Here is a 23,394-nt window from a genome sequence, read left to right on the forward strand (position 1 = left end):
ACAATAATAATAAACAATAAATGATTAATATAAACTAATAAATAACAAACAATAATCTTGTCTATAGCAGAGTTTAATAAATGTATTGGTCTCTGGGCAGAAATGTCCTTTTGTTAAAAAGAAACTACACAAATAGCAATATGCACAAAAACGTTGTTCCTCTGTTGTGTAACTTTAAATTAAATACATATTGTTAAAAAGCGCTTTTTGATAACATCATCTTTCCCCTTTTAACGGGCATCATCTTGTAAACATCTCATATTAAAGTCTTAAATTAAACTGAAAGCAATAATTTGTTACACTCCTAGTGGTCATGCTACAAAAGTATCCAGTTCCTTCACCTTTCCGAAAACGTCTGTGCCGCTGCAGTGGTTCAAAACTCTAAAAACTGACTTGTTTACACAGGAACCAGTAAGAATGGGACGGCGTTTGGCCTCCAGATGTCTCAGGCTGGATTTTCCGCTCACAGCCTTGAGGTAAGTCTAACTTCTGCTACCTCCTAGTCTCGCACCATCTGTCACTGCGTAGGACAACACACATCGTCTCAAATTCAGGTCCATCATAACTCCTTCCCAAAACCTGTCATTTATTACTTTCCAGTCCCTCCTGAGGTGCTGAGGTGATGTGTGGCCCTGGAGGTTTAGGTCACCCTGATTTAGAAGCCACTGACAAGAGAAACAGGCCCTTTTTCCACTTCAGCTATGCAGTGAAGACAGCCCTCGCTCCCTAAGGAAGCATATTATTGAAACGCTGAGACAAAAGTGAGACAGTTGTGGTGTAGACTGGCTCAGGTTTTTTCGCTTTTACTCACTATAGACATTGATTGTATCTTAGAGCAGATAGACGCAGGTGTGCTGGATTTACACACAGCTGGAGGAGGACGATAAGTCAGTCACCTCCAGCTGCTGTTCATACAGTACCAATTCATCGATTTTCATTCCTTGCTTTCTGGCTCATTAGAGACATTGGCTGATGCAACTGCTTTGATTTTTTTTCCAGTTCGCCTTAACAGCAGGATTATCAAGGGAGAAATAAATATGTCACACACATATATATGTTGAAAAATAAATATATGCAGCCTTTGCAGCTGGGTGGCAGGGGTAGCTGGAAATTTCGTCCACAAGGCTGGATTCCAAAGATGCTTGACATCGCCATTCAGAGTGCTGAGAGCAGGATAACATTGGAAAGAATGTCCGTGCTTTAAAGGAGAAAAACTGCTTTAAGGTCCCCGATGGTTTTGCTGAACTAGTGCCAGCTAGGAAGGGTTCTTACTGTATGTCACATATTTTTTAGCCGTCCCATGCAACTTCTTATAGAGCAGTTTCTCAGTGTGCCTTTTTTCTGTTCTGAGCAGCGCTCGAGCTCAGTGGTTAGCACTGTTGCCTAACAGCAAGAGGCTCCTGAGTTCAAACCCACACAGGGTGCTTCTGTGTGGTTTGAATACTCTCCCTATGCTAGCAAAGGATTCCTAAAGGAGCTCCGGTTTCGCCCCTCTAAAAAAGACGGGTCTAGGTTTGTGCTGACGGATACTTAAACTGATGAGTTTTACTTGCTGGTTAAATAAAAGTTAATATTAAAACAGAAAAAATCATATCTGCACAAAAACTGTTTCTGGTGTTTAATACTTTTCAGAATATCCATTACTTGTTTTTTAGCTGGGATAAAATGTACATCCCCAGTACAAAGCTGTGTGTTTGTGCAGCTCTGACTATCTTGAGTACAAGAGTACAGGGTTGCAATCTCAAAATAAAAGCAAGGCATACTTTATGTCCAAAAATGAATCTGCAGTAGAAATAGGTCACTGGATTATGAGGTTGAATTGTTTTGGACTTTCATTTATATGCCATGGAGACCGTTTTGACCAAAACACATAACCACACTGGCATAACGTTGCTGTTACAGAGTGACGTAGTGCAAGCGCGGTAAGCACACAATTCCGTTTTTTAGGAAGGAATAGAAAACCTTCCAACTCATGCTCAAATACTGGAAAGTGTGCTGTCGGCATATTCTGTACAGCGAGAGAAAAAAAAATGGGCCGACTGAACCAAGGAACCCTATAATTTCAGTGTCGCTGATACAAAGTATGGTGAACTACGAAATACAGAAAATCGCCCCTCAGTCCCTCCTCATGGCTACAGCTGATTTCTACTTACAGCTTTGTTTCCTTCATTGAATGTTAACTTACAAATACCATATTTAGCAGAGATCTGATTGGTTTCTATGCGTGCTTTCATTTATTTTATATTAGTACTTAGCTCTGAAGTTCAGGGATAACAGGAAATATGAGGTTAGGATAAACTTGTGTTCCCTGAAAGGCTTGTTATAGTTGCTCAGCGGGCAAAAGAATCCACAGGGGCAATACCAGAGAGCCCAAAAAATGAAAAAGAATTAACAGGGGCTCTGGAAAAACTTGTGTACATTTAATATAAGAAAGAAAATCCATTTTTATTTTGAACGTTTAATAAAAATGTTTACCGACAAAGAGGGTCGAGCTGATAAAGATTAGTGTCTAAATTGTCTGAAGCTGTTGCTTAAATAGAGACATTCTGTTAGGTTTCACATCACAAGGGGAGAAAAATGCAGACTCACAGCAGGAAGAGTAAAAGCAGAGTTCACAAATCCCAACAAACAGCAATCAAAAATGAAGCAGGCTAAATGAGGAGTACCTGACTGTTGACATGCAGGTGATATGATAAAGAATAAAGGGAGGACAGGACATCAAATACACTGAAAATTGACCAGGTATGGCAAACAGGTGAGGAATGAGACACAAGTGAAACCATTCAGTGAAGTCGGGGGAGGACAGACAGGAACAACAACAGAAACATGACCTTCAAAGTAAAAGGATAAAAAATTATCCATGGGACAGACACAGACCTTAACAATAAGTCAGAGAAAAAAGACACACAGAGCAAGACACAAACAGAAACACTAGAGGAACTACTGCTTAATGATTTTAAGAATTTACACAAGCCAAAACCAAGAATCATTACTAGAAGATAGAAAATATGGGAACCAAAAGTTCAGTGTCTGATAGCGCACCAGGAATAAAAACAAGAATCACAAACTCGACTCGGAAACAATGAAACGAACCTAAGAGCGTAAGAATAACCATGAAAAAGTCAAACCGCTTAATAGCAGTAAAGTCCAAAAACAAACACCACAAATCCCACAGACCATAATACCTTCAGTATGGTAACTCATTTGGTAAATGTGCAAGAGCTTGTGAGGTTGAAAGTTTTCCACTGTTATCCTGATATCTGCATGAATGTTATCCCATGACCTGCTGGAGGGAGCCAGAGGTACTGTATATCCTAATTAGAGTTTCCTGGTATTGTTTTAAGTAGTACAAAAAGTTCATAACTCCCCTCAGAGTTATCACCAGATTAAATTTCACCATAAGTGAGTCGAACGGTCATTAATCTAGCTAAGGTGAGCCAAACACTCAGACTCTGCCACATAATGCTGATTGGAAACCTTTATGTTCCATGACTGTGTCCTCACAATCATCGTCACACAGAAATTACTGTGCTGCATCTATATGCAACATGTGCAGCACAAGAAGGATTTTCTCTGTTGCTCTGCTGTGTGAATGAAGTACATGCATGCACATCCATTTATTAACTACTTAACGTCACATACAGGATGGGACTCTGGTGGGTGCTGTTGGGGCTTATGATTGGAACGGAGCTGTATTGAAGGAAACACGACAGGGGAAGGTGGTCCCTCCTAAGTTGTCCTACGCTCAGGAGTTTCCCGAAGAGCTCAAAAACCACGGTGCCTACTTGGGTAAGTACTGCAACAGCCTAAGGGAGTTTTAAAAAGTGGAAAAATCTGGACACGTTTTACAGAAATGATTGAAAAGATAAAAGAAATCCAGGAAAGAAAAATGTTATTTTTAGATCAAAGAACCTTTGAGCAATTTTCTCTTATCGGTGTTTAGTTTCTGCTCCAACCTTTTTTTTGTTTTTGCTGGTGCTGAGATGTATGACTGCTGTGGAATAGTACCAGTTGTTTTAGCTGCAAACCATCTCTATTAAGTGTACCCATTTCTCCAGTGCTTTTCACCATATCCAGCTCCATCTCCACTCCATGACCACAGGCCTCTGCTTTTGCCATCAGTGGTTTTGTCTCTGAGCTTATCCAGCAGGCCGCCAATAGAAGGCATTCTAGTCTGAATCGTAATATGAGGTGGAAGGAGAATTCTGGACAGACAGGGAGAAAGTTAAAGCTGGGGGAAAGAGAGGTATGAAGATGGGAGATGAAGGTGGAAAAGTATACAGCGAGCAATTGGAATTTTTAGTGGGGAAAGACAAAATGAAATAGAAGATGAAATCGGAGAAACCTGAGAAACCAGAACACCAGCTTTTACTGAATCCAGCTTACTGAGATTTAAGTCCTCAAATTGCATCACTATCGTCATTTTCCCTGACTCGTGCAAATCACTGCTGTAAGATTGAACATAAAGTTTTCCACTGTTCCTTATACTTTAAATTTACATAAAGATCACTTAAAAAAAGACTTTTAAAGAGCCATACAGAACGGATAGTTACAAAAAGATACGTATAAGCTGCATACTCTGGTAGCTTTTAGTCTGTGAGTGGTGTTTGCGTTTTTATACGTCATGTTTTTTTCTTTTACATAAACAGGGTACACTGTGACGTCTGTGGTGTCAGCCAGAAATGGTCGTCTGCTCGTAGCGGGTGCTCCGCGATTTAACCACACCGGCAAAGTGATCATATTCACACTCAAGAACTCAGGCAACCTCACCATCCTCCACTCCCTCAAAGGCCAGCAGGTACAGAAGCATCCACAGCCAAAAACCGACTGATTCATACTTAAGCAGCTGTATGCCAGTTGATGCAATGATGCAATCCTAATATTGGTCTTGGAAGTATAACAGTCATTGAGGCTATAGCAACCACAGTTTGCCTTACATATGCAGACTAACTGGTTAAGGTTTTAGAACAGGACGTCATCCTTTGATGCCACCCATTCCTAAATGATACCCACTCAAACATCAAACTCATAGATAAAACACAAAAGTGGGTGTATATTAATAAACTCTAGCGGTGGTGTATGTGTATAGCACTGTATAAAAATCAGGATCACATCTGGCAGTGCAGGACTCTATCTCAGATCAAAGGGATGGACTGTTTTGTCTCTGTTAAAGACATTTTGTTACCCAGTATATCCTGCAAATTTAGCTTTCAAAACCATTGGATTTTCAATAATCTATAAAATCTGATCAAATGAATGGGAAAACGATCATGACATGCAGTACCCTTTCAGAAAAGGCTGTATATAATCTCCATTACTGTTTCATTGTTTTTTATGATTTTGTGCTTCACTTGGTGTCATTGTTGTTATATCATTTTTAACTTTACGACTTCGACTGGATTACAGATCATGTGCTATGAATTTAATCCGTCTGAGTCACAGTACGTTTTAAGACGGTCATCATTTCAAGGGGATGTGGCTCCGTGTGTTAATGACCACTACACTCAGAACTGGCAGCGGTTCACAGACTGCAAGCCTGAAGTGATCTTGCAGCAGCTTACATTGTACCTTGTCAGCAGCAGCTCATCCAAAATAGCAGATGTTTCTTTTTAGAAAATGTTCTTGAGCTGAGAAGTCTTGAACAAAAAATAAAAATTTACAAGGCAGATGTTTCTAATGATGTTTTATCTACTTCGGTGACTGATCTACGCTCCCTCTGGAAAGCTCCCACAGTCTGAGCTTCTACAAAAGTGTCAGGACTTTTGACCACTAGCAAGCTGCCATTTGCTGACAATATTGAAGTTCAAAAGCCACTCGAGCTCATGAGCAACTCTTCAAACCCAAACATCATGTGGTGCAAAAACCACAACTTAAGAGTATTTTATTTTGTATATTGTGTCATTGGTGATTGGATTTAATTAACAAACTAAATGCAGGCAATGTCATCATCTGGTTGAATGCTTTTAAACTGATAAATCATACAGATCTTCACACTGCACGCACTAATGTTTCTTTCAGATTGGCTCCTATTATGGCAGTGAGATTGCACCTGTGGATATCGACGGAGACGGCATAACTGATAACCTTCTGGTGTCAGCACCGATGTTCTTCAGCGCAGGCTTGGAGAAAGGAAAGGTCTACATCTACAGAGTCACAGAGCTGGTAGGTATATAAATGCACGCGAGCGTTAGCCAACGACTGCACAGAACTGGGTCGACACATGTTCAATCCCCAGATTTCCCAGTTACACTCTGCTGGTTTCCAGCACCACTGTCAACATTTGACACATGATCTTGTCCAGATTAAATGCGCAGATCAAATGACAGCCTGCCATGCCAGTGTGCCGACTTTATTTGATGTGCAGCATGAACTCAGGAGGAAAGTATTCTCTCTCCTCTGAACCCATTTCCAGCAAACCATTTGGAGGCGAGAACTTTTCTTTAATAGAAGGAAATTTCCCGGTGTTCCAGGTCTGTCATGCTCATTGGAATAATGAATGTCTTCAGCTGTCTCAAATCCATTGAACAGGCATAGAAGGGGTATTTAAATATCCAGTGCACCCCCAAACCACATCACAGGTGGCAGCTTAAAATCTAAACAAACAGAAATCACATGTTAAAAAAAAGTCTCTCTTCACCAGGATAGAAATGCCACATGTTCTGGATAATTAATAATGTGGTTGATTCAGGTGTCGCTCCAGGATGCTGCCCAGTCATATCGTCCTGGAAAATTTCTTAAGTTGGAATTCCTTGGTTTAAAAAAATAAAATAAAAAATACAGCTGGGCTCATATAGTTGATATTTATAGTCAAAAATGTGATTCTGCACTAATGCATTTTTAATTGTCCAGAGACCAATCCTCAGCAACCAGGAATGTATTATTTTAGAAAGGTTAGTGCTGGCCACTTAGTAGACACCAAAATTATTTTTTTTTAAAGGATGACCAGCATATTCTTTTATTCTAACTTTGCTTCATATAGAAGCTCCAATGTAGTGGCTCACACATGAAAGAGACACGGTTAGCAACTGAGAGGAGACACAAATCAGTGGTAAGAAGGAAATGTTTCATTAAGAATGACATCTGGTGTGAAAATCTGCCAAATAAAGTATGTAAATTATTTGCTTGTGAGTACAGGAGAAGCTGAAAGAAGCTTTAATTACTTGATAATTAATATTTTGATTGAGAGCACCACAGTTGTTTTGGAGGAAGGTTCAGAGGAGGTTGGAGATTGTTACCATCATGGCTCATCCGGTCAGGATGAGAATGAACAGTCATCAATCACTTACAGGTTTCTCGTTTTATTTGAATAACGCGTATAAAGGAAAGACACACATGGACTGCGATCTCTGAAAGGAAATAAAGTGTGATTTAAGTAACTCAAAATAATGCATGAACTCAGGAGACTCAAACAGAAACTCACCTCAGCTGCTGCCCCATGTGGGAGTGAAAGAGTGAGCTGTAGGTGACAGGTGAGTGCAATTAAGGGAAAGCAGCACACCCAATCAAAGGTGAGGAAAAGAGACAAGGTGCATCTGGTGAAGTGAGTGTGCTGAAAGGTGAGCCTTTACAACAACAGTGGTCAGGTTTCTTTTGTTTTTAATGGTACGCCTCTTGTAAATGAAGTGTGCAGAATTAAAGCGCTCAATCTTCTTCAGCTCTGTGGAGTCTCTTTTCACTTTGAGGTCACTCTGTGCTCTTTTAGTGTCACAGTTTGCGGGGCAAGCCGTGTGGTGTTTGTGGAGGAAGGACCCAAAATGCAGGCAAAGGCTGTGATGCGAGTGAGCGTTTATTGACAATGGTGGCAAAGTGGCAAAAACAGGAAATAATGAACGAGGAGCTACCCAAAAACCTAAACTGGGAGAACTAATGAACAAACCCAAAACCATAATAACACGGGATGATGAGCAGAGAGATGCCAAACACCAAGAAATGCCGACGGACCGACAACGAGCACAGGCAAACACACAATACACTCGCGGATCTTAACTGACATAAGCAGACGAGAGACACAGACCTTCAAAGTAAAACCGGAAACACTGACAGAATACATAATCAGAATAAGCTAGAACCAAGATGATGATGATAATAATAATAATAATAATAATAATAATAATAAAATAATAATAATAATAATAATAAAAAAACCACTGAGTCCACAGAGTCAGGACCATGACATTTAGTATAATTTCTAACCACTATCGTTACCACTTCTATCCCCTATCTGGTAATTTGGAGGCTACAGTAGGCTTAATACAAAAGTGATGTATCGGTTGGATGGTAAATGGCCTGTATTTATATAGCGCTTTACTAGTCCCTAAGGACCCCAAAGCGCTTTACATATCCAGTCATCCACCCATTCACACACACATTCACACACTGGTGATGGCAGCTACATTGTAGCCACAGCCACCCTGGGGCGCACTGACAGAGGCGAGGCTGCCGGACACTGGCACCACCGGGCCCTCTGACCACCACCAGTAGGCAACGGGTGAAGTGTCTTGCCCAAGGACACAACGACCGAGACTGTCCAAGCCGGGGCTCGAACCGGCAACCTTCCGATTACAAGGCGAACTCCCAACTCTTGAGCCACGATCGCCCCTGTGTATTGTAGTAGCTGTTCTGATGTTAGACATATATCCTCCATACAATAATAATAAATAAAGACAAGACTGAAACTAATAGAAGCTAAACTTAAACTAAACGGACTCTGGAAACAAACTGAAATTTATTTCAAATCACAAAATGAAAACAAAATAAAAACACAAACGAATGCGAAATTTCAAAATTTCTCCTTTGTTATATATTTATTTTTATTTTGTGTGTAATTTTTGGCAATGATTTTGTCTCATGCAGTTCTCTCCCTGTATTTTAAAACACTATCCCGAGTATCATCTAAACGAATAGACTAGTATGACTTCACTTATAAGAAATGTTTGCCTGATGCAGATGGGATGATGAAAATGATGTAAAGTTCCCCATATTACAGAAATAAATAGTAAAGAAAACTCTGTCCAAATCTAACCAAAGTTACCTAAAATCTGGCAGCCGATGAAAAATGGTTGCTTTTTTTTTTAAACTTGCTCCTAAGCCAGTACAGACTGGTTATGACCCTTCACGGCCTTCTGGTTGAGCCATGTGTTTCACATTTAAACACTGCTGACTGTATTTTTCCCTGTTTCTCTATCAATCTCCTTCTGTGTCACACATGCTCACATCAGGTAGCCGAGAAGTTAAAACTACCATCCTAAATCAACTCCTTTCACGTTTATTCAACTGAAAAACAAGTGATATCATGTTTCGTCTGCCAGCCCTGAATTATGTTATGATCAGGGATGCCAAGTGGAGCAATGATATGCATGACTACTGATCGACTCCATTATTTGGCTCCATTCTGTCAGATTGCCTCTTTGAAAAATGTTCCAGTCGGGTGGTTGCTTTCATAGATGTGACTATCGTCCATCTGACTCAACACTTACTAAGAATAGAGCGTCAGAATAAATATACTAAAGTTATATGACAGTCTTTAGTTCTTTTACTGCCCGAAGGTGAAATTCCTCCATGTTTTCTCTCTTTTGCCAGATGTTTAAGATATTTCAGTTCAAACAGGAAGAATTAAAGGCTTATGCAGAAAACACTGAAGCGTTGCCAAGCCTTATCTTCTGTTTGATTAGAAGAAAATATTGTTTCTTTTTCTGTTTAGAGCACGACATGATTGGTTAACTAAAGATGTTTTGGTGTAATTGAAACAACAAACGCAGCTGGACCGAGGGCAGAGAACAAAAAAACGTCCTTGCTCTTATTATGAGATGCCTAAATAAATGAACTGCGGATGATTTAACGAGCAGATCTGTCCTTTTAATGGAGAAATGTGCTGAGCCTGAAGGCATTTATTATTCTGTTAAATGGAACATATGGTACACTGGGACTTTTTGCATGCTATTTGTAAAAATGGCTTTTTGACACAGTAAGCTCTTCATTTACAAAAAGACTGGAACTCTTTGCATACGTAGATATAATTTATATCTACGTATGCTATTTATGAATATAAATAACAATATTTTGCTCCAATGATTTCAGAAATTTAGTTTTAATAACAGTCAAAGGCATTTAGGAACCGTGAGAGCTAAATTGCACCAAATGTTTTCTGTTGCCGACAGGTCTGGACAGCAGGAAGGCTAGTTTAGCGCAGAGAAACATGGCATTGTCCAGCATTGTTGGTGCCTTCGCCCATATACAAGTATCCAATGTAATCAAAATGTAATCAAATGGAAACGTCTCTTTTTAAATCTTGTTTTATTAGTTTTAACCTTTTAACTTTATGCATCAAGCAAAAATTTTATTATATGCAACATTCTCTGACTGGAAGAAATTTGTTTAACATTTAAACTTATTTTCTGCACATTCCAGCACATAAAATAAAATATTTTTTTGTGTGTTTGTGTTTACACTCACTCTTTCAAATAGATGCAAATAAAACACAGCAGAAAATAAATAACATCAAAGACTAGCGGTCCTGTTGCTCTATTTTCACCTGTAAAGCAGGAGTGGAGGTTTACCCTGGTGCAGGTGTGCCGCAGCGGTCAGTGGAAGAATCCGCGAGTTTCTCTGTGAGTTTCCCATTACGTCATAGCGCACTCGGTGCTTGCTTGGAAGTTTAGGGGGTTTTTTTCGCTGTAAAAAGAAGTTTTCTTCCCACGCACAACGGATGCTAATGTTTTTGTCACTTTTTATGGAATCAAACTCAAAGTAGGGTCAGTACTTCCACGCTTTAAAGGCTGCACGCTCATACTCTCTCCCGCACTCATATGATCCACTGTTGATCTGCGCACAGCTGTTGTCACGAACGTCGCACTCGCTTACGTCACTGTCATGAGACATTCTCGCTAAAAAAATCACGGTTTTAGTAACGCAGTAACGCACCGTTCCTACGGGAAAGTAACGGTAATCTAATTACAGTTTTTGCAATAGTAATCCCTTACTTTACTCGTAAGTAACGCGTTACTGCCCATCTCTGGTCATGATTATGTTTTGGTTGAATTATCGAAATTATCAGCCATTCTGTCAACCCCGTTAACCCTTTAAACCATCATTGCTTTAAACCTATGCTTCCCAACCTTTTGGAGCCACAGCACATATTTCGCATTTGAAAAATCACACGACACACCACCAAACAAAACTGTCACAAAAAGCATATTGATACATTTTTCCCCGAGCACCAGGTATAGCGGAATATGCTCGGTTTGTCCCCAGTATACCTTTTTTGCTTTCTTCTGACCACTACTCATGCTATTGTCTTCATCTAGGTCGGAATTTTCTCCAGGACCCAGGTCATACTAACTAATTTTTCTTTTCAAATATTTATCTCTTGCTATTACCCGCTGCATTTTCTCACTCAGAGGATGACTGTTATGTGACGTATTCTTGGTCTTCTTCTGTTTTACTGGCAGTTGGCAACCCGTTTAATTAGAGCAGGTAGTTTTACTGCCTTCTAGTGGTAGAGAATGTAATTGTTCTGCCCATTACTCACGCAGGTCGCTTAGAGTACTAATTGACTGGGACCAGACAAGCATCAATGGCACACGTGATCGTTTCTCACGGCACACCTATATCCCGTGGGACAGTGGTTGGGAAACACTGCTTTAAACTATAGTGCTGTTAGTTGTGCTACAGTGTGAGTAAGTTGGAATGACACATACAAACCTCAGCCAAATTATTTCTCATACAAAGGTCAGCTTTAAAGATTATTATTCAAGTGCAGCAGTTGTCTGCTGTCTCTGGCCCACTCAGAGTTTGTGATAAACTGAGCAAAGAAGAGGTCATGAAGACAGTCAAAACAAACCAATGCAACAAGCCAATATGACTTGAAAGAATTCCTTTAATGAATGTGAGTAAACGTAACAAAAGCGAGGCTCGAAAATATCCAAATAACTCTAAAATAATCCAGACTTCTCATGATCAGTCATTTACTCCAGTTGCTAATACATGGGCTGGTGTCTAGGGGGAGAATCCAGCTTTGGAAAGGAATGAAAAGCATTCTGATCTCTTGCTGTGGTTAACAGTGTTTTATTTCACTAACTCTGTTTATTGTAGTTGATTTTTGGGGGGGATGAGCAGCCAGATCCCCCACTATGGGAATCCCCACTAATGCTAATGTCTATTTATCAACACCAGTAACAAAGTGGATAGTCACGAATGTTTGTGTGAATAAAAACAAACTGTTAAAATTCTCCCCCATGGGACAGTAGCCTCTAGATATTTATGTGTGGGAACCAAGACAGAAACAAGACCACTGTATTAGGAGTAAAAATTACAACTGTCATTTTTTTCCTCCCCCTCAGAATCGTTTCTTCCTTGAAGGATCGTTGGAAATTCACAACGGTGTCCAAAACGCTCGCTTTGGCTCTTCCCTCGCTCCTGTCCCTGATCTGAATGGTGATGGGTTCAATGACTTGGTGGTGGGAGCTCCATTGGAAGATGAGCATAAAGGAGCCATTTATATTTTCTTTAGCCAACAAAACAGAATACTACGCAAATATAAACAGGTAGGTGGTGTGGTGCATTACACTGTAGCACATACATGTAAACCTTCCCAAAGCTGGGCAGCCGTGGATTTATGTATATTTCACTGTGGCGAAAACCTGTGAAAGTCTTGATTCTTCCTACTCATAACAGCTTAGATGAATGCACTGACTGTGCAAATATGCAACAAGTTGTAAAACTGTAAAACTTGGATTAAATGATAGATTAAAAGCAAGTTTAAGAGGTGGGTTAAAAGCTGAACGACATGGTGGCACAGTATGTTTGCATGTTCTCCCTGTGTCTGTGTGAGTTCTCCACACGGTACAAAAATGTGGGGTTGGTAGTCTGTCTCTGTGTTAGCCCAGTGACAGACTGGCAGGTTCTACCTGGCGTATGACAGCTGGGCTAGGCTCAAACTCCCCCCAGCAACCCTGAATTAAGTGAATGAGGATGGATGGATAGACAGATGGGTTAAAATCTACTTTATCTTAGTAGGTGAAACTTACAGCATGTACTGTAAGCTAATTATTATGAGTGACCCTTCTGTAATTTCTGTATTTATTAAATACTCCTATACTCCTATGCTATTAAAGGACCAGTTTGTAAAATTTATTGGTGTATAGCAGTATGGTTCCCAACTGAAATCAAGTGATATCAACTTTCCATTAGAAAACAGGTAAAAAGCCTGTTTTAGAGTCAGTGTTTGGTTTGTCTGTTTAGAGATACTGTAGAAAAAATGGCAGTAACATAGAAGACTCCATGGAAGAGGACTGTTTGTTTTGTAGGTAACAAAGACAATATTTGCAGGAAATATTCACTCTAATAAAAACCCAACCCCTCAAACACTGGAGCTTTGCAAAAAGTTTGTTTTCATTTGCAAAATCGTATATATGAGTGCACTGAATTTTAAGCAGATTATTGTAAGCATTGATTGTTGTCACTGTGAACCGTCTGTGTTTGTTTTAGAGAATAGCAGCTGCAGATTTGGCTCCTGGCCTGCAGTACTTTGGCCGTAGCATCCATGGCGTAATGGACATGAACGATGATGGTTTAGTGGACCTGGCTGTAGGTTCCCTCGGTGCTGCTGTTCTACTTTGGTCAGTATTTTAAAAATAAATAAATAAATAAAATAGACATTGTAGTTATTCCTATAAATTTATTTTGGCAATTAATTGAAAGATTTTCATGATCCTTGGTTTTGCATTTTAACTGCAATTTTTAAAAGTCTGTCATCTGTCACGCCCTCTATGCCCTCACAGGTCCCAGAGCGTTGTTCGTATTTATACCACTGTGAGGTTTGAGCCCAGTAAGATCAACATCTTTGTGAAAGACTGCCAGAGAGGTGGCAAAGACGTGACCTGCATGTCAGCCATTGTATGTTTCAACATCACAGCCAGGACAGCCATTTCTCCCACACAGGAAATTGGTAAGCCAGCAAAAATAATCCACTGCAAAGTTCTCTAGTTCTTCCACATGACAAGATTGGCACTTGGCAAGGTGAATAAAACTACTTATTACCCAGCCGAGAATACTGACAGGTTACAAAAAAGATTTATGAAAGACAAAAACACAAACTTGTTTCACAGTAGAGCGCTCAGTTTTAGATTTTGAGACAAAAAAGACGTATACGTTAGTGGCTCTGGATATTATCACGTCATTATCAAATCATTTTTTCTGATGTATTTGAACAGTATTCATGTATATTTTGGACCCATAGTTACTTAATAGTTCAGCAATGTGGATATTTGTTCAAGACAAGATGAAATATAACTGGTTTCAAGTGAAAAAAGGCAATTCATGTATGCATATATTTATATATCTTTCATGTCCTTGCTTCAATGCACTTTTCAGCATATGGCTGCCCATAAAAACTCTGACGACTCCTTTTACTTTTAATGGTGCCAAAGTAAAATGTTTCTTTTCTAGCATAAGAGGTTCTGATCTCACTGTTGTTTCTCTGCCAAAGCTAATGTTGCTGCCTTCAAAAAAACCACCGTGTCTGAGCCACTGTGGCGCTATCAAATGTTCCTTTTCGTGCGCGAGCACTGTTAGGAATGCATCTGGAAGTTTATCTCTGCTCGGCTGCATTCGGCTTCCTCAAAATAGAGAGATTTGTTTGATGGTGGTGAAAGGTCCCAGATAACTCAAGTCTGCAAAAATGTGCTGTGCCACCAAAAGCAACCCACATGCATTTAAGTGCAGCGTTTTTTTCAGCTCGCAGTTTGTTTTAATAGCTATCATGACGGGGTCCAGTTTCACAGTGAAGCAGGGCTCAGTGGCGGAGGAAGGAGAGGTGTAGTGGAGCATGTTCTGAGTTAACCTCTTGACCCCGTGGCATCTTTATCATATCTATCATATGTGCCAAAACAGAGGAAAGGAGGAACAGAGGGAGGTAACTTACCCTTCATGGTTGCATACAGTGGAACACGTTTATTTAATTTTCCTTTCATTGTCGTGTCTGGGTAGTAATGGATGGCAGATGTGCTGCTGTTTGTGAAATCTCTGTGGTCTGTTGCATAAAATGGTTCTTTTTTTCAGCCATTCATTTTTATGCAAATATCTATTTAGAGTGTCTTATAGCGAGCTCTTTAAACAGACAGGCTGACTTACTGCGTACTGCGTTGCTATGTATCTCAACACTTTTTCAGAGTGGAAAAGTACAAGTTAAAGACTGAGGATGAAAAATTGCTTTGGAACTTGCAGTTCTCCTCATCTAAAGAGGAAAAACTTTTACTGGTAATTGCGATGTGGTGAAAGGGACAGAAAAAGTTCCAAATGTCATATCCGTTATCTGCACGGATCTTTTTTGCGTAACATATTAAGATCTCTGCAGCTCTGTCAGCTTCTCTAGCTGACCTCAAACATAACACATGCATGAGTTTAGCCTTGGTAGATTTTTCCTCATGCCATGAAAGCCTCTGAAACAATGCGGTTTGGAAATGAGTCAGTACTGAGGCCAAAGGGTTTGGATTCTTATATGTGTTGGTCACACATGTAGCGTATGTTAGGAGCCAAGCTGATATTGCATTGCAGTGCTACAATGATGTCATTTACCATCTCCTTTTGCTGCCATTTATCAATTACTCTGTACTAACATAACTTACTAACATAAGTAAGAACAGAAGCGTGTCGGTCTTAAAAACACAAACAGGATTTTTCACGGTTTCATATTGAAATGTAATATCTTAATTCTTCCTACAACCCACTAGGGATCAAGTACAATGTCTCTATCGCGGAGAAACGTTACAATCCTCGGGCGATGTTGGATAACCCGAATAAGATGCAGCCTCAAAACTTGACCCTCCTTCCGGGAGAAGAGACCTGCGAACACATCTACTTTTACGTCATGGTGAGATTCAGTTTTAATGTTATTTTGGTTGCTTTTCTTCTTACAAATCATTTCATAATCAAAACAGTTCTGGCAGAATTGCTCAGAAAATATCACTATGGCTATTAGTCACTGGCTAAAATCTAAAACATACATCTATAGACTTGTTTAAAGCAAAACAGATATTTGAGTGTCACAGACAAAGTGTCATAATACAGAAAATCTGCTGGTTAATTTCTGAAAATAACATTTTTACATTAGGAAACGACAGACTACGCCAGACCCATAGTGTTCACTGTACAAGTGGCACTACAAGATCCAGAAAACGCACCAGTTCTAGATGACAGCTGGCCTACTGTGGTGAAGACTGAGGTAAGAGACAATCTGGCAATGTCCTATATTTCAACATGCTGCTCAGCTACACAGCTACATAGCTATTAGCTTTGCATAATGCATAGTTCAAAGAGGTTTGGACAGCAGGTGGATGAGGCTTTTCAGAGCTGTATGCCTGTAAAGAAAAATATCTCCCACCAAGTAGTTTGAGCAGTAGATGTTTAACACATATACTGACCTCAATATTTAGATAATTTGGCCATGATTAATATGAGCCTCCTGAGAAAGAGAATACAACAGAAAACAAGGAAAATCAATCACCATCTGGGTGAAATATGAAGCAGCAGTAGTTCCTTTGATGTAAAAAGATCTTGTCTCTTTGGTAAGCTGCCCTTTTGGAACGGCTGTGACGAAGACGATCGCTGCATCCCTGACCTGGCGCTGCAGAGCATGAATGACCTGATGACTCCAAAGTAGGTATACGCATATTCATCACCATGCCTACAGTCGCACAGTGGGACAAATTTTATTTGCACACTCGCAACGAGTAAATAAATAATGCGATATCTTCCTTCCTCGCTGCTTCCCAGACAGTTCTGTGCACAGTCCGTACAGTCTCGTGGTGCTTTCTGTCGCCGTCAAAGTGAAGGGGAGATGGAGGGATCTCTCAGGGTGCTAGAGGCAACCAGGCGGAGGATGGTGGTGGATGTTCGGCTGGAGAACAAAGGAGAGAACGCATACAACGCTCGCCTCAACATCACCTACACACCCAATCTGCACTTTTCTAGCCTCATTGTCAAGGTGTGTTATCATGACCTTAAACTCTTCATGTGGTTTATCAGGACAGATGTTCTCAAATAGCCTAAAAGGTCTATGTTACTCCAAAGAGTCCGAGGTTTAACCATCAGGTAAGGCGAAATAAATTCTACATTTATGACTAGCAGTGACATTTTTCATTCAGGACAACTCGGACATCAAAATAGAGTGCTACAGTCAGGACAAACTGAGGAACGAGAAGCTCTGCAATGTCAGCGCACCCTTCATGAGGGCCAAAACACAGGTGAGTTAACCATGTTTCTTCACGTAATTCATATGTGTCGTTGTGATTTTTTAATAAGATAAGATAAGGCTTATTGTCATTGGCAGCAAAAGGATAAATTGGATTCATTTCCATCGGAGAGTTAACTAAAAAACATCTCAGGTTGAAAAGCTGTAACTTTATTACACTATAATGTTTTAGGTGTTTTTGAAGAGGTGTCTGGAAAAGCATAAAGCTGATGCAGCCCAGTGAAATTCATCCGTATGCCAGTTTTTGTACCGATTCCCAAATAAGATTAGTTGGTGCCACTGGAGAAAATTGATGCGAAACACCAGTATAAAGTAATTCATCATTCAAGAAGAAACTAAAGTCTTGCTCCTCGTCTGGGTTCTGATTTCAGGATTTAGAAATCTGAGAGAACTCAAACCCCTATGTCAAAACAGAAATCAGCATTAATTTTCTTTCAGTATCTCTGCCTGTGCTCATCGGGTTGTATTTGCGTAGAAGAGAAGGGGTGGAGATGCCAGATGTTGGCTCTGTATGTTCTGCCTGTTTTGCTCTTCTCCAGAGTTTTCAGCCAACTGCTGTTTTAGTATGTTTCATCCAGGCTTTTAACTCTGCCAAAACATGTTTACGAGAACAATATCATCCTCAGAAAGCACATTTATATGTAATAATAAACATAGTTCCCCAGACCTGTCCCGTATTAAACCTGAATGCGTCATTGTTCATGTATAATGCGAGCACGAAGTGCATTGGGGACCACGAACACGTGCTGCAACTTTATTGGGCACACCTGTTCCACTGCTCGTTAATGCAAATATGTGAGCAACCTGTAAAGTGGCAGCAGCTCAGTTAACAAATATCAAATACACCAACTTAACATGCTAATGTTTCAGCCCTGTACCCTTCATCATATCATATTGCATATATTCATCAGTGCTCTGATGAATGCCACAAGCCTGAAACATTAACACAACTGTTGGCATGGACTTTGAATGTGACATGTCTGATGTTGTTAGGGGGGCTGGTCCTGAGTACTTCAGAAACTGCTGATCTAATGGGATTTTCCCACACAGCCATCTCTAGGGTTTACAGAGAAAAAGAGAAAATATGTGTCAGCCAGCAGCAGTTCTCAGGGTGAAAATCCATGTTGATGACAGAGGTCAGAGGACAAAGGCTTGTATAAACACTACAGAAACTCAAACAACCACTTGTTATAATCGATGTATGGAGAAGAGCATCTCTGCATGCACAACACCTTGAACAGACGAACAGCAGAAGACCACACGCTGCGCGCCACCCCTGTCAGCTAAGAACACCAAGTGGATGCCACAACTCACACAGGCTCAACAAAACTGGGCAGTAGGAGATTGGGAAAATATTGCCTGGTCTTTTTTCTGCTGCAACATTCAGATGGTTGACTCAGAATTTGGTCTAAACAACTTGAAAACATGAATCTATCCTTTGTATCAGCAAGTTCACTGCACTTAAGTGGCCTCCACAGCACCTTTGGGATGTGCTGGAACGGGAGATTCTCATCTTAAATGTGCTTGTTTACCTACATGATTATCCACCCACCGAATCCAACTGAAAAGCAAAGCAGCAGGGATAGTACCTGGATCAAAGTACCTGGACTACTTTGACATCATGTTGTATTTTTATATGTAAAGAATGAAATTCCACAATGTAAGAAAGAGGGCGCATTGTCATTTGGAGGAAATCATACCAGTGTTATGGAAAGAAAGTGCAATATGGAGATTCTAGGACACCATTCATAGCTTATCCGTTGTCGTCACTCATGATGACAGTGACTTCTCGTGTCTCGTGTTGGAACAGCTACTCGTGTCTTAAAGGTTAAAGTAGCTGTCCCAAATATAGACAAACAAATCAGCCAGTCTGGACCCCTCTTCTTCTTTTCACTATAAAAACATCACATTTAATTGTTATTGCATTAGGAAGATGCATCTTAGCAACGGGGTAAACACAACAGATAAGACTTGCTCTTCTCTCAGCATTATTCAGGTGAGACTGAACGAAAGACACCGAGATGCATTTCTCCTTCCTCATCTGTTAGTGATTCTCACATTCATTTCTGCTGTACCAAGCTTTTCCACAGGCTTATAAAGTCAACAATATTTATGAGGCTGTGCACTTTCCGGGGTATTTTACAGCAAGGCATTACTTTTTATTTTTAGGAGGGTGATGTTTGTGTTGACTTTGATAGGGATGACACCGGTCGTACATCAGTAAGTGCAATTAAAAGCTGTTATCCCTTTTTTAAATGTGTTTTTCATTGACATCTGAACAATAATCTTTCAGCTTTCTATACTGAAACAAAGTCTGCTGACTAATAATGCAGGAATGAAGGACCTAAGGTGACTGAAAGAGTTCATGAAATGTCCTAACCATGTGATTATCGCAAACAATGGTGATCTCCTGGGCAACAAGTAAACCCAAATTTCTATGTAATGCTCCCAAGCAACTGAACCGAGCAGACCTGGTCACCCTTTAGAGCTCACTGAATGATTCATACCCACTCATTGACCCTAAACAGCATCCAGAGCCACAAAACTGATGTGCTCTGGTCGAGAGCCTTTTAAGAATGTGGCACAGAGTTAAACAAGGCTGATTGTACACCAGTGCCACTGCCAAGCCAGCCTAAACCACCGTAGAGCTGAAGGAAAGTGGGAACTTCAGTGCAAGCTTTTTAAATTAGCCAGTTATCACGCTTGTTTGGATCTTACCAGGTGATTCTGACCCGTGTAAAACAAGTTTGTTCAGTAAACTTTACAACCAACAGCGACAAGACGTCTAAAAATCGATTCCTTTTGCACGTGATCGTGGAAGCAAATGTGTTTTTAGGTTTTGTGGGTGTATGCAGAGAGAAGGGTTCTAGTTACTAGCGGTTTGACGACTGACAACGAATGTGGCCTAAGGAGGCGGACAGGCTGAAGAAACACAGAGGAGGAAGAGGAGAAACATGCACTGTTTGAATTTCTGTGTTCAGCTATGCAGATGCACGAACATTCTCCAACCATGGACAATCACGCCCTCAAAACCCAGAACAACTGTGTGTGTGTGCATGTGTGTGTGCACGTGTGCGCGTGTCTGGATTCCTATGTTTGTGTTTCATCCAGCCATCCTTCTCAAGAAACAGTGGGCTGAAGTCAAGGTTAACCATTCTTCACCAGGATATGCGATAGGACTAACAAAGGAGGACCGGGATCATTTTCCACATCTGGGACAAGATGATACGCAACGAGATCATTATATTTGTGCTAAATCTGTGGTTGCTTTGAGAATGAGTCTATCTATATGGAAGAGGGAAGGAGGAAACCTCGTTATGCATTCCAGTCTGGTCAGACTGGATCCTTCATGATTTCATTACACCATGGAGGACTGTAAACAATGCTCAGCTAAACTCTGCTCTCCTAGATCGGCATTCTTCTGCCAATCAAGCCTCCTTTGCAGACTTGGGTTCCAATTTTGATACATACCCATTCCTCTTTCTGGCTGTCTCCTTTTTACTGCTCTGCTTTTATTTTGCCCTGAATCTGGCTTCCACTGGAAGTTTTGAGTGAGTGAATGTGTGTGTATGTAGTGGACATAGTCTTCAACTGAGGGGAAATTCCCAGGCTCTCTTTAAGCAGCAACAACTGTGCAAGCAGCTGCCTGGGGTCAAAGCCCAGGAATTATAGTAGGTTATTGCGGACTTGACTTCTTTTGTGTCCTTTATTCTAGGAATGCTATATAGCATAGCATCTGGAGTACTTTAGAGTTTTGTTAAAGCAAGATGAAATATAATTTAGGAAAAGCAATAAATGGGTAGTGTGTGCTTCTAATCTTTACTTCCTCTTCTTTGTAGGTAACATTTCGCCTGGAGTTCGAATTCAGTCGCACTACCTTCCTTGACCATCTCCGGGTTATCCTGGAGGCCAGCAGGTATGGACATCACTTTATATCTATTGGCATCCCAATTACTTTTTGCTTTGCATGTAGACAAATGTTCTGTGTTTTAATGATCAACAAAGATATTTAAAAAATAATACAAGGATAAGCGTCTCGCTGTAAGATCATCACTTCTATTTGTGGAATATTTTTGTCTTTTCAACAGTGACGGTGAAGAAAATAGCAAAGCCGATAATTTCAATGATATCTATTACTCGCTGAAGTACGAGGCAGACCTTCTCTTCACCAGGTTAGTCAGCTTTCGGGGGGTGGGTGTTGTTGTTGTTGTTTTGTTTTTTACCAAACAATACAAGCGAGGAATTTAGAAGTGCAGTGGGCTACAACAAACTGTGTTGGCATAATCTGGAAGATACTGAATGTAACTGTGGGGGAAATTAGTCGCTAGTTGTGCAGCCGGAATGGGAACTTTATGTTAATTGTTTGCTTGTTTATTTATTTACTTTTTTCTTTATTTGCTTTGACAGGGATTCTAATCCGACTCGATATGAAATCAAACCAGAGCTGTCACTGGAGGAGCCAGGCATCATCGGTCCTCCTTTCAACTTCACCTTCCAAGTGAGACCAGTTCTATCACCACCATGAGCTTAATTCAAAGTACAGCTTGGAAATAGTTTACACGATTCCCCCTGTTGTGCCTTAGATCCAGAATCTTGGATACTTTCCGGTAAAGGATTTGCAGCTAAACATCGAGATCCCAGAAATGACAAAAAACGGCAACCAGCTCCTTCAGATATCCGACTTCCATATTAACCAGGTGTGTGCAGAGCTTCAAACTGTCTATCAGTTAATACAAAAACAGAACATGAGGGACATGTGGCAGATTTTTTTATATTATAGCACTCCATGGTGTGATAACAGACGCTTACAGTGGCTAATATTAACACGCTGCATAAAAGATGCCTTGCAGACAATTAGCAGCGTAATTGTTAGAGTGGCTAGGACTAAATCATTTGTTACTCTAAGCTTTGACATAATGTAATCAGTGAGATTTTGGCACTTTGGAGCTGACGAGCTGCCACTTGGGTTTCAGTCAGTTTCCTTTCCACCTATGCTGCTTTTTTACTTTTTTGCATTTACCCTGTATCGTCAGTTGGTACTTGCGATTGTTCTGCTAAAACTCACATAAATATCAGCGGTAAATAACAACAGAAGAGCAGTGGTGGTATTGCTACTGTTTAGGGGAAAGATTGTTTGGTTTGACCTGAGCAGACCTGTTCTACTATTGAAGTTCATCATTTCTGGAAAGTTTTTCTGGAATAATACAGATTCACAGGTCTTCTTAAAATTTTGGACAAGGTCAGCATGCTGAAACTCTTAACATGTTCGAGTCTGGAGGTTCAGCCTCTGATGTTTTTAATTGGGAATGAGAGGGGCAGCTCAGGTTGAGCCATTTGGGGATAAAGTAATAGAGGCAAGGCTGAGAGGGTTGGGACATATACAGATGAGGGAGGGTGGATATGTTGGACAAAGGATGATGAAGATGGAGCTGCCAGGCAGGAAGAAAAGAGGAAGACCAGAGAGAAGATTAAATGATGTAGCGAAGGAGGACATGCAGATTGTTGGTGTGACAGAGGAGGATGTGGGGACAGGGTGAGATGAAGCTGTGGACTCCCCTAAAGGGAGCAGCCAAAAGAAGAAGGACAGAGTCAGACTAACCTCAGCTACACAGCGTCCAAACCTAATCACATATTATCAGTGCATTACATTTACTTTACATTAATTGCTGAACAATAATCATTCTTTTTAGTAACATGATCTAATAAGCTCCAGCTTATCAGCATATTATTTCACTGCTTTTCTGGAAACATAACATTTTACTGCACTAAGAGGAATTTCTTACCCCCATGTCGCACCTCAGAGAGATGGTACGCACTGTTTACCACCTCAGCATGTGGCACAGAGCAGGGCATCACCTGAAGACCTGTCACGCTTCTCCAGCTTGGTAAAGTCAATAAAACCTATCAAATTCTTTCCCAGATAAAAGTTTAATTCTCAACTTATTTTCTTAACTTTTTTTTTTTTCGATCTGCTTCTTCCCACAGAACCGATCCAACACACTAACTCTTCCAATTCAATGCACAGTCAATGTGGCTTACTACAGAGACGCTGCCTTTAGAATCACTGGAGCACTTAGAATAGATACTTTACACGCGGTGAGCTTAAACCTCATCAATGGCTGCATGAATTATTATTTATCACTTTT

At 40.4% G+C, this 23,394-nt stretch overlaps 1 protein-coding gene across 2 annotated transcripts in view; it reads left to right on the plus strand.

Moving 5' to 3' along the window:
- Positions 1-23,394, plus strand: part of itga11a (integrin, alpha 11a) — a 63,068-nt gene that overhangs the window by 33,607 nt on the left and 6,067 nt on the right. For both annotated transcript variants that reach the window (XM_082526565.1, XM_082526564.1), the window contains 18 exons: positions 406-476; positions 3,645-3,789; positions 4,650-4,798; positions 6,019-6,162; positions 12,339-12,542; positions 13,486-13,616; positions 13,779-13,945; positions 15,729-15,868; positions 16,109-16,219; positions 16,568-16,653; positions 16,771-16,981; positions 17,142-17,240; positions 21,088-21,164; positions 21,337-21,420; positions 21,656-21,746; positions 21,832-21,945; positions 23,050-23,133; positions 23,234-23,344. In XM_082526565.1, coding sequence (XP_082382691.1) covers positions 406-476; positions 3,645-3,789; positions 4,650-4,798; positions 6,019-6,162; positions 12,339-12,542; positions 13,486-13,616; positions 13,779-13,945; positions 15,729-15,868; positions 16,109-16,219; positions 16,568-16,653; positions 16,771-16,981; positions 17,142-17,240; positions 21,088-21,164; positions 21,337-21,420; positions 21,656-21,746; positions 21,832-21,945; positions 23,050-23,133; positions 23,234-23,344 — 2,219 coding nt within the window. The remainder of the gene's footprint in view (positions 1-405; positions 477-3,644; positions 3,790-4,649; positions 4,799-6,018; positions 6,163-12,338; positions 12,543-13,485; positions 13,617-13,778; positions 13,946-15,728; positions 15,869-16,108; positions 16,220-16,567; positions 16,654-16,770; positions 16,982-17,141; positions 17,241-21,087; positions 21,165-21,336; positions 21,421-21,655; positions 21,747-21,831; positions 21,946-23,049; positions 23,134-23,233; positions 23,345-23,394) is intronic.

This window comes from Aulonocara stuartgranti, assembly GCF_965226115.1.
Source record: "Aulonocara stuartgranti genome assembly, chromosome: 1".
NCBI classification, from domain to species: Eukaryota; Metazoa; Chordata; class Actinopteri; order Cichliformes; family Cichlidae; genus Aulonocara; species Aulonocara stuartgranti.